This window comes from Chiloscyllium plagiosum, chromosome 36 (assembly GCF_004010195.1).
Source record: "Chiloscyllium plagiosum isolate BGI_BamShark_2017 chromosome 36, ASM401019v2, whole genome shotgun sequence".
Lineage (NCBI taxonomy): Eukaryota > Metazoa > Chordata > Chondrichthyes > Orectolobiformes > Hemiscylliidae > Chiloscyllium > Chiloscyllium plagiosum.
In genome coordinates, this window is record NC_057745.1 from 18141514 (window position 1) to 18153238 (window position 11725).

Below are 11725 nucleotides of genomic sequence, written 5' to 3' on the forward strand. Positions count from 1 at the left end.
GATAAAAAGCAGCTATTCCCCTTAGTTGAATGGTCAATTACACAGGGACATAATTTTAAGGTGAAAGGCAGGAGATTCAGAGGGGGTCGGAGGAAAACCTTGTTTCACCCAGACGGTGGTGGGAACTGGAATACATTGTTTAGATCAGAGTGATGCTGGAACAGCACAGCAGGTCAGGCAGCATCCGAGTAGCAGGAAAATCGACGTTTCAGGCAAAAGCCCTTCATCAGGAATGACTGTCGTTCCTGATGAACGGCTTTTGCCCGAAATGTCGATTTTCCTGCTGCTCGGATGCTGCCTGACCTGCTGTGCATTTCCAGCACCACTCTGATCTAAACTCTGGTTTCCAGCATCTGCAGTCCTCACTTTTGCATACTGGAATACATTGCCTGACTGGGTAGTTGAGGCGGGAAATCCGAACTTTTGAAAATTATTTGGATGAGCTTTTGAATTGTCCTAACATTCAAGGCTATGGGCCTAGGGTGGGGAAGCAGGACTAGTGTAGTAGTAGGATATTTCGGCAGTCCAGACTCCATTGGGCAGATGGGCCTTTTCTGTACTGTATGATTCCCTGAACTTTCTGGAAAATTTCAATGGGAACCAGAGTTTCATTATGAGCAGAATTACATTTTTGCTAACTTACTAATCCTTTGTATCTAGAAATAAGTTACTTTTTTCAATTTTAACTGTGTCAGCTCAATGCATCTAAGTAACATTTCTTCACAACTATGACAGGTAACTGGACAGAGTGTAACGGCAGGCTATTTGACCTAAAAGCTTGAAGACTGTTTTACAAGGCTGTAGTAGCAACGTTTGCATAAATTGGTTCCAGTTTCCTGGGCCCTGAAGTATATCAATCAACTAGAGTTTTGATTCTTCATCTTTATGGACATCATCGCAGCCAAAGCCAAGCTAGCCTGTCATCTACCTATATAGATGCATTTTAGAGAAGTAATCATTGGAATGGAGTCAGTTTTCTTTCCAGTTTATGCCTTCTGGAGCCCTGCAACCTTTTGTTCTGTGCCAGTAACACTGAATATGTGAAATTAATCATGTTTTCAACTTAAAAATATGATGCATACATTTCTCCAAAACTTCATTGTGGCTTTCACAAATTGTGTGTAGTTTCAACAGTCAATCCACAGTTTGGTTCCCACATGAACAGCTGCAGCAGCTCCATGCGAAACAAACAGTCCCATGCGCCTAATGATCTAGTTGAAATTTTTTGGAAACAACTGGAATAGAGTATGTCAGAAAAAGAACATGAAAAACTGTTTTCTTTGTAATTTATAGATAAATCACAAAGTGCTCAAATAAATATTTTGTCTGACCAAATGCACAATTCAATCTATTCTGACAGTAAAGCATTTTGCATTAAAATTTAAGTCTCACCAAAAGACAATCTTCCAGAGTATTCAGCTCAGTAGTATACTGCAGGTTCATCTTACTTTCATTGCAGTTTAACTAAGCATTGCTATTTTAAACTAGAAAATAGACTAGCCACACATGAAAGATACCCATCAAAGTGACAGGATGGATATTTCTATATTGATCTAAGGGTAGAATAGGAAATAAAAGCGGATTTCAGAAATCAGGAACTTCAAATTCTTGGGCCCTGAGAGTAAAATGTGTTCAAATAACCTCATAACCTTCCTAAATTTGAGTGTTCCACAAATGTACCTCTCGGTAAAATATTCAAGTGCAATGTCCTTATCAAAACTTGTTCAGCACTTCACTGCAAAAGAGCAAAATCCAAAGTTTCTCTTGATCCAAGAGTTCTTTAAGCATAAGCTTCACGACTCCAAATGCTTCATCAGTTTATTACCAACATACATCAATAATATTCACAGCATCAGATCTATGTGGATTTCCGATTCACGAAGACCTCATTGACCTCAGATATACAACCAACAAATTAGTAAATTTGTACCTGCTCATAGTTTAATCTCTGAACATCATTGATTTCTTTTGGCTTTGCATCGAGAATATAGTCACCTATGAATGCAAAGTAAAATTACAAACAGTATTAAAATATTGCTTTTTCAACAATAACTTCAATTCCCATTTAAAAAAGTTATCAATGTGCATTAGATAGGTGCTCAATTAACCACTTCCACCTTTGCTCTTTATATGTTACTTTCTTCAACATTTGTAGCAAATTAGTTGTAGACCCCCAAATATTGTGAAACATGAAAGGCAGGAGACAGACAAGAAGCTAACACAAGATACACATCACCCCCCAATGTCACATGATGCATAAAACATCCTGTCCACAAAAAAATGATCTGCTGTAAATAAACAGTTTACCAAAGGTGCTTCCCATTCACAAAATAGCAACCAGCACAATGACAAATCAGATCGCTTCAGATTTATTTTAAGTTTTTTGAGCAACTTTGTTCTGCACCCAGTCCAAAGCAAGAAAAGCTGCACAAAAAGACTCTAAAAATATAATAAATTCACCCTTGCGATTTTCAGCGACTTTCTCTACTGTTAATAGGCTTCAGACTCCACTACACTTGCAGCTTTCATCTGACTCAGATTACTGTACATTTGAGTTTCTTAAGACCTGTACATGCACTCTAACATGCTTTAAAAAACCCTATACCTGGAATTGCAAACTGAAGTTCCAGAACAGGCTGCATTCTGTACTACAATGATTGCAAATAATTACAAGTGACTAATGCTTTCCATCATTATATCAAGAACGTTATAATTTATCATCTAGAAAACACCACCTCTGCCACACCTACAGTGACAAGCCATCCATTATATAGCTTCAATAATGCTTCTGACCTTTTCAATAAACAGCAGCACTAATTAACATAAAATACACAGTTCTCAAAAACTTAGCACAAAGCTCACAATGCTATTCACTAATGCGGATTGTTTCAAAATTTTATCTGTTAAATTATGCACATTTATAAACATGAAAAACTACTAGTCCACCAATGGAAAGGTTTTCAACTCCATCACAAATTATGGTGTCTGAGGACAATGAAAAATCCTTCAAAGATTCTACACAATCTAAGCAGACTGATCATTATTGATAGGTTTTTCTCTGATCTTTGAAAAGAACATGTTATGTTAACCACACAGAACCAAAGTAAAAACAACCCAATTTAGTTTGTTGTTTTCTTTGAAATGCTAAAATTTTATACATTAGTTTTCCATATCTTCTTCAAAACTAATAGATCTCGATTGTTTCATTCAATTGAATATTACATGCTATATCATATTGGCTTTTTAATAATTTTTTGCGATTTATCTTATCACAAATTTCTCAAAAGCAATAATGAATATTGCATTATCCACTATTTTGATAGTGAATGATTGTTAATATCTATCAACACAATTAAAGATCACAACACAGTCTCAAAATGCACAATGAACATGAAGCTTACTAAATTAATGCAAGGATTTTGCAATAGCAATGAGGCAGAACTATCACCATTATTCCATTGAAGCCAATAATTTGGCACTTTTCCAAAGGACATGCTATGGAAGATTCCACAGAATGCAATTAGAAATCAATTAGAATTGTTCTTCTGAGCTATCAGTTTCACTGTAAAAGACTTGAAACAATTATACTTCATCAAGTGTGGTGTAACTGGGCTTTTACCAGCATTTCAAATTCAGAATAATTTGAAACCACCTCTCTAGCCCAGAAAAGGTAATCATTCAGTTGTGCAATGTAAAATTTCTCCACAATGATAAAAAATGTTGCCATTTGTTTTTGAAAAGGCACATTTATGATGTTTCAGTTTCTATCTTTATCCTCTGTGCATTCCCAATTATTCATTTCACCCTGTAAAACTGTATTAAGAGGTGAACAATAATCAGTACATTGTACTTTCCAGGTAATCATCTAAGATAATTTCAATAACTGAATCGCAACAGTAGTTGCCTCTTTCAGACTAGTCTATACACCTCTAACAATGGGACAAACACCAGACAACTTCAAAAAGATTTTAATTATTAGAACTGTATTTCTATTTGTGTTTGTAGTATTTCTCATTGGCAAGAGACAGATTACATTTGGTGCCTTGGAGTGCTACAGATTTATTAGTTACAATCTGAGTGAATTTTTGACAGAATCTGCTGGTTTGATTTTGCTCTGCCAGGTTCTGTTGACTTGGTTCCAAATTTTCAAGTCGATGTTTTAAATGGAGAAATTCATACCACAAAGACCACTGGATAACTGGGAAAGCAATGGTGTTTGCCTCGGACTTCAGAGTAGTGTTCCTAAGATAAGTAGAGCTTTGTGGACAGCTTTCGCAGAAGGTCAGAGACATGCAACATTGCTTCACCACTGACTAAAAACTGAGGTTTTCAAGTTCAAAGCATATGATATTAGGGATAAGAAACAAAACATTTTCTATTTTGGGGTTCCGTACCTACTGCTAGATCAGTGCCATAAGATGAAATAATACAATGAGGAACAAAAGATGTGAAATGTCCAATCATGTAATATAAGGGAGGCCATGGCCTAGTGGTATTATCACTGGATTGTTAACCCAGATAATGTTCTAGAGACCTGGGTTCGAATCCTGCCACAGCACGTGATGGAACTGAATTGTAGATTTTACGGGACAGCACGGTGGCTCAGTGGTTAGCACTGCTGCCTCACAGCGCCAGGGATCCGGGTTCAATTCCCGTCTCAGGCAACTGTGTGTGGAGTTTGCACATTCTCCCTGTGTCTGCGTGGGTTTCCTCCGGTTTCCTCACAAAGTCCAAAGTTGAGCAGATTAGGTGAATTGGCCATGCTAAATTGCCCGTGGTGTTAGGTGCATTAGTCAGGGGTATATGTAGGGGAATGGGTCTGGGTGAGTTGCTCTTCAGAGGGTCAGTGTGGAGTTGTTGTGCCGAAGGGCCTGTTTCCACATTGTAGGTAATCTAATCATGTTACCAAAGCTGGTAGAGCAAAATCAAATGACAGTTCATCAACTAATAAATGGCACTCATGGCTGGAACCAAGGAATCTGTAGCATTCCAGAACACCCAATGAAATCTGCCCCTTGCTACAGAGAAATACTACAGATATTCTAGCAACTTAAAACTTTCGATCAAAATCCTCTGGAGTTGATCCCATCGATAGAATGTAAATAGGCTTATCTGAAAGAGCCATCAACTCAACAGCTATGATTCAGTTACAGAGGAACACTTAAAAATGATACTTGTTGACAACCATATCAACCCTGTCCTCAATATTCAGTTCAACATCTCTATATTTTCCTTGTGCGGGGGGGATTAATCTACCATGCTTCCTTATTTAGTTGGTTCAGTATTCTGTTCTGCTAGAAGATCCTACAGTTAACAGTTCTGGATTTCTTGGCACACAAGATGACAAAATGCTGGCAAGAAAGTCAGAAAGAAAAGTACCATTTAGCATTCAATAAAGCCAAGCAGGTTGCAATCTTTCAAATGACAGACAGGAAAACCAAGGATACAAATGACTGTCACAGGTTGTATCATACTAATTACCTAAACAAAATTTAAATGAAGATTTCATTTCAAATGAAAACATCCCCTTACCACAAAAAAAAAAGCAATCTTACCTAAGTATTCCATTAACTGTTCTGCTGTTATAATTTCCATCATAGGTGGAAGTTTAATCTATAATAAAAATGTGTATTTAAACATCAGATTTTATGAAAGAATAATGCAATGAAAACAGATTGATCACCTTTTCAACAATGTAAATCTCACTAATTCAGAGGTACAATCAGGCAAACCTTGATTCTGAGCCAAAGAAAATGTTAGGAAGTGTGACAAACATGAATGTTAAGGATTATGTTACAGGAGGAGAGCTAGCTGGGTTCAGGAACAGAGTTCCTCCAACTCTGATTACTTGTCATCACCCATATTGTTCACCCATCATTGCCTTCATTTGTCTGGGTTCCAAGCTTCAGGAATACTTTCCCTGGAAGCATTGTAGCATAGTGTTTACAGAGACAGTGAAAGGCAAGGTCCAGAGATGTCAATGTAAAATTTATTTTCCTTTAAATCCAAGTGCAGGTGGACCAGAATTAACGCATGCTACTAAGCATAGTAATGTATGCTGCAAGCTACAAGTGAATAGGTATCACTGTGTACTAAAATACAATCTTTACATCTAGGTGCTATTAATATTTCTAAATATACCTTCCATTCTAAAAGAAGAACGTTCATAATTGCGAGCAATGGACAAGGGCCATTTTCATTCTGTGTAATAATGGGCGTGTTTTCGGTTTTCCACTTGATCCATTTAATGTGATAGACTGACTGTCCCGGGAACCTCTCCTTCGAACTAGATGGTTTGGCAATACCATCCTTGCCATTATACTCTTCAGTCTGCAAAGCAAGAGCCAGAGCCCGGTCTTCAGCCCCTTCACTGTTCAAGTCAGAGCTCGGGCAGGAGTTCAGATTGGAAAATGACTCCAGGGAGTCGATGCTTTGCGATTCTCCGGGCAAGCTTTGGTCACTGGCACTATGATTCTTGTCACCCTCAGGGGTTTTAGTCGGACTGCCTTCGTCCTGGATCTGAGCGTCAGTCTGCGGCGGGGGCGGTTGCTGTGGCAGGCCAGGCAGGGCTCCTTTCGCTAAGCCACTCTCAACCTCGGCGCACAGCTCGCCCATCTTGTTTACCAAGTTTCGCTGGTCTCCCTCTTCCCTCACTTTCTCAGTAACGGCGGCGTCCTGCACCCTCTCGCTCTCCTCCTCTCCACCCAGGTGTGTCCCGGAACTCGGAGCGGGGGTGGGGCCGAGGGTGGCGGCCTCCCCAGGCCGGCAGGAGCCTTTCAGCCGCCCGCCGCCATGGCCATCGCCCTGGGTGCTCGGCGTGGCCCCGGCGAACTCCACGGCCGCGCCGCCCCGCTCGGCACCGTCATGACATTCCATGAGGCGGGGTGCGCGCGGCCGAGGGGTGGGGGCAGGGGGATAGGGAGGGGGAGGGGTGGGGAGGGGGAAGGGGGGAGGGAGGGAGAGGACGAGCCGTCGAGCTGTTTACATGGAAAAGGCTCCGAGTCGCTGACCGGCAGCCGCCATGACACCGCCAGCCTCCCCGTGACGTTAGCGCCGGCACCCGCGCCTGCGCATCCGCAGCCTCGCCCTCCCAGGTCTCCAGAACGTAATACCCATTTGCTGCAACCAAAACAAAACACAATGTGTTAGCTGGAAAATTTTTTAAAAACGTGCATTCAAACGAATATCATGCCGGAAAAGGTTCCATTCGAACTGGGGTTCAGTAACTTCCAGAAGAAGTTGCTGCAAACTACAGGAATAAACAGCAGAGACACTATGTTTTCTTCCAATCAATTCGGTTTGGACAAAATTATATGTTTTTCTTGAGAATGCTTTGAATTATTCTTCCCAGTGTTGCATCGGACAAGAGTGTACCTGCTTAATGTATCAATGAAAACAAAGGACCATTATCTGGCAGGAAATTATGATTGGTGATTGTAGGCATGCGCCCTCCTACCGCTGTTGCTTTCTTAAAGGCACATTGACAATAAATTACTTTGTCCATCTTCAAAAAGATGTGAGGATGAGTTTCGTTGCTTTTGATAACATCCATGTGTTAAAACTATTGTAACCATCATTTTTTAAAAGATTTAGGTTGAAGTCACGGTTCAGCTAAAACAATGGTTCCTTTGAGGTTAACGGTTGTGGGTTCAAGATTCACTCCAGAGAACTGAGACCACGATCTGAGCTGATTTTTCTGTGCAATCCTAGCCCAAATGAATCATTCAACCAAATTCTGGTGCTTAATCACGTTGGTGTTTGTGAAAGCTTTGCCGTCTTCAAACTAATGATGACATTTTCTACATTTTGGAAGTGTTGTTTTTGCCTTTCTCTGGAATTATATAAATAACGTAATACTGGTACATGAGTTCAGTCCAGGGTAAGCACTATACTGTCAGGGATGCTGACTTTTCGATGAGAAGTTAAGCTGACGCACCATATACTCTCTCAACTGGATGTAAGAGATCAAATAACACTATTGCACAGAAGAGCTGGAGAACTATGTCTGCTCTCCTGGCCAACAATTAAACCTCAGTGAACGTTGAGAAAAGAGGTCACCTGGTCTTTGCTGTTTTGGGAGCTTGCAGTGGGCAAAGTGCCGAGACTAGGCGAAAGTGAGGACGACAGATGCTGGAGATTAGAGTCAAGATTAGAGTGGTGTTGGAAAAGCGCAGCAGGTCGGGCAGCATCCGGAGAGCAGGAAAATCGACATTTCAGGCAAAATGTGCTCAAAACATCAATTTTCCTGCCAAAAGAGAAAATGCTGGAAAATCTCAGCAGGTCTGGCAGCATCTGTAAGGAGAGAAAAGAGCTGACGTTTTGAGTCTAACTGACCCTTTGTCAAAGCTTTGCTTTTATCGATTTTCCTGTTCCTTGGATGTTGCCTGACCTGCTGTGCTTTTCCAGCACCACTCTAAAAGTGCCTCGATTGCCAAAGTCTAAACATCAAAATTACTTCACTAGCTGTGAAGCACTTTAGAACATGCAGTGATCATGAAAAATGCTACAAAAATGCAAATCTTTCTTTGAGAAAAGTAACTGCACTTCAAAAGTTTGTAAGGGGTTGTAAAGCACTTTGGAATGCCATTAAAGTAGAACATAGAGAACATAGAGAACATAGGACAGTACAGCACAGAACAGGCCCTTCAGCCCACGATGTTGTGCCAACCACTGATCCTCATGTATGCACTCTCAAAGTTCTGTGACCATATGCATGTCCAGTAGTCTCTTAAATGTCCCCTAAGTAAGTGGAAGTGGAAGTTTTTCTTTCATCTCTCTTGCTGTCACAGATTTAAATTCAGCCCAGATCAAGGGGATTAAAATTATCTTCTTGCAGTTGTCTGTATAAACCTTCAACAAAATCAATTATAAATCATTCCTGTAAGGGTTAGCACCAAACTGCATTTTTATTCAGACTAAGATGGATGGTGAATGCAACTTTAACCAGTGCAGTCAGGTCTGTTTTTCTAAGAATATGGTTAAAATCTGCTCTTTGGTCAAGCAAATTGAGCTTTCCTGTTTCATTGGCCAATGATTATTAACCATTTTGTTTTTTATAATGATATGGGGTGGAAAAATTGCACCATTCATTCACTGTTATGTGAAAAACTCTTATCATTATATTTCTTGTAGTGAGTGAAACAGCAATTTCACTGTTAACATTGTCTTCTATCTTTGTGAACAAAAATTATTGTATTTAACATCTTCAAAATAATTTTGAACATGGATAGAAATATTTCTCCTTTTTTGCTAATATCACAGCAATTAATGTTGAAATTTAATTTCTGTACAGCTTAGGTGAAAAACAAGCAGCTTCAAAACGTTTTTCATCCTTTTCAATAAACAGTTCTTGTTTATCTAAAAACTAAAATCGATGGATGTTAATAACAATGCAATTTGATTTATGCCTTCACTGCACATCAAAAAACTTACTCATATTACCTGCTTGGATATGTGATGGAGCACTTGGATGAGAATTTGTACACACTGTCCCAAATGATGAATTTTCCATTTTCAGCAATGCCATCTGGAGAGCTGATAAAAGGATTGATGCTTCCCAACAAGGAAATGCAAACATCAAGAACGTTATCCCAAACTGCAGTCATGCATCTCCTAGTGTTTGATTCAAGAATGGCATTGACAATGACCTGATAACAGATCACTTTACAGCTTCCTGCCTAGGGAATGGTGCATGGCATGAAAAGTAATTTCAGAAAACTCATTTTGAAACTAATTATATCACACATTTTGCAATGTTTCTTTATATAGTATAATGTTTAACATTTTAAAATCCGAATAACTAAATTCAACAATGTTTACAATAACTTAGTGAAAAACACTTTGAAACTAACTGAGAAAAGTAACAAAAAGTAATAAAACATTGCAGCAAACAGGATTGTAAAACCATCTATTATAAATATTTGACACAAATTTGAGGCAGTGAATTGGTTGTATGCTTTCATGGCTATAATAAACCTTAATTTACGGATGTAATTTTGATGAATAAGTCATTTTAGATAAATTAAGAAATGGTAAAAGTAATCTGTTTTTCTAGGTAACACTTCATAGATATTCTCAGACCTGCTCAATATATACATCATTTCTGATTTTATTTTAGATTTCTAACATCTGTGTGATTTTCACAGAATCCCTGCAGTGTAGATGCAGTGACCCATTGAGTCTGCACCAACCGTCCAAACCACATCACACCTCACCCCTTTAACCCCCATTTGTCATGGCTAATCCACCTAGTTCCCACATCCCTAAATACTACAAAGTAATTTAGCATGGCCAGTCCACCTAACCTTCACATCTTTGGATTGTGGAAAGAAGCCAGACCACCTGGCAAAAACCGTTCTCTCAGACACAGTGAGAACGTGCAAATTCCACACAGCCAGTTGCCTGAGGTGGAATTGAACCTAGGTGTCTAGTGCTGTGTGGTAGGGTGAACCACTGAGCCACTGTGCTACATTTTCTTTTCTTTTTTTGATTCAGTTGGTTTTGTACAGTAGAATAGATACAAATCTAATTTATCCAAAGTTCGGAGGAACATTGGTGCCATGTTGCGATGATTCCAAATATAAAACCATATCAAAAACATTAGTCTGACTTACAGTATCTGATTTCTGAATGATGAGAAACACAAATTGTCTCCTAAGCTTCAGAAACAATAATAGTACAGAACATAGCAGGTTTTTGCAACTTTCCAGTGGACCTAAGGTTTTGTCACAAGCAAATGTTTAACCAGTGAGTTGCCTATATATTTTTGAAATGTCATGTTAGCAGTACTGAAGAATTTAATTTTGATATTGTTTTAAAAAAACTCCAGTATCTCACTGAAGTTTTATTACATATGTGGATTTTGTGAGTGTACAACATTGTTTATCTGGAGTCAAATATAGTTTTAAAAGTATGTAAGAATAAACATGCAATCAATGTTATTTTAAAAAAGTATTCATCTTTGAATATTGTAATAGATGTACTGTATCAGAATACCTCAAAAGCTGTACCAGTTCAGTCTATCAAAATTGATATATCTGAATACAACTGCAAAGTTATCTAACACAATGAAAGTTATGATTTCCTTCATGAATATCGCAATGCTAAGAATTCCTAAATCTGTGTCATGTTTCAGAAAAAAATTTTCTCATCTATTGGAGTAGGTATATAATTGGAGTATTCACTCCCTGAACCAGTATACTGCATTAGCTCAAATGATTTGCATTCTTTTCTACAAATACAGAATAATCATTACTAATGCAGTTTTGATGTCTACAAAAATAATATTTCAGACACTGTGACCCATTTTATCTTTTTGAAGAGTTGCACATTTTTATTTGTGTAAGAACTATTATTGTTGCTGTTTCTGAACAGGTTTTGAAATCTAACCAATCAATTTTGTTACAGCTATGAACACTTGGTGGTACAAAACTTGAGGAGAAAGTGAGGGCTGCAGATGCTGGAGATCAGAGCTGAAAATGTGTTGCTGGAAAAGCGCAGCAGGTCAGGCAGCATCCAAGGAACAGGAGAATCGACGTTTCGGGCATAAACCCTTCTTCAGGAATCCTGAAGAAGGGCTTATGCCCGAAACGTCGATTCTCCTGTTCCTTGGATGCTGCCTGACCTGCTGCGCTTTTCCAGCAACACATTTTCAGCAGTGGTACAAAACTTGAGTATGGCAGAAATGAAGACACATTTTGTTGAAACTTTTCATTTTGTACTCCTC

At 38.9% G+C, this 11725-nt stretch overlaps 1 protein-coding gene across 4 annotated transcripts in view; it reads right to left on the reverse strand.

Annotated features, from left to right (window-relative positions):
• The window catches only part of mindy2 (MINDY lysine 48 deubiquitinase 2), a 60402-nt gene extending 52954 nt beyond the window's left edge, over positions 1–7448 (reverse strand). For 2 of the 4 annotated variants that reach the window (XR_006309489.1, XR_006309490.1), the window contains exons 1-3: positions 6142–7448; positions 5556–5613; positions 1931–1995 (exon numbers count right to left, since the gene is read on the reverse strand). Coding sequence is in view for 2 of the 4 variants with exons in the window: in XM_043677448.1 (XP_043533383.1) it covers positions 1931–1995; positions 5556–5613; positions 6142–6876 (858 nt within the window). In the remaining 2 variants the exon portion in view is untranslated. The remainder of the gene's footprint in view (positions 1–1930; positions 1996–5555; positions 5614–6141) is intronic. The other 2 variants (XM_043677448.1, XM_043677446.1) reach the window with 2 other exon arrangements.
• Positions 7449–11725: the final 4277 nt, after the last annotated feature.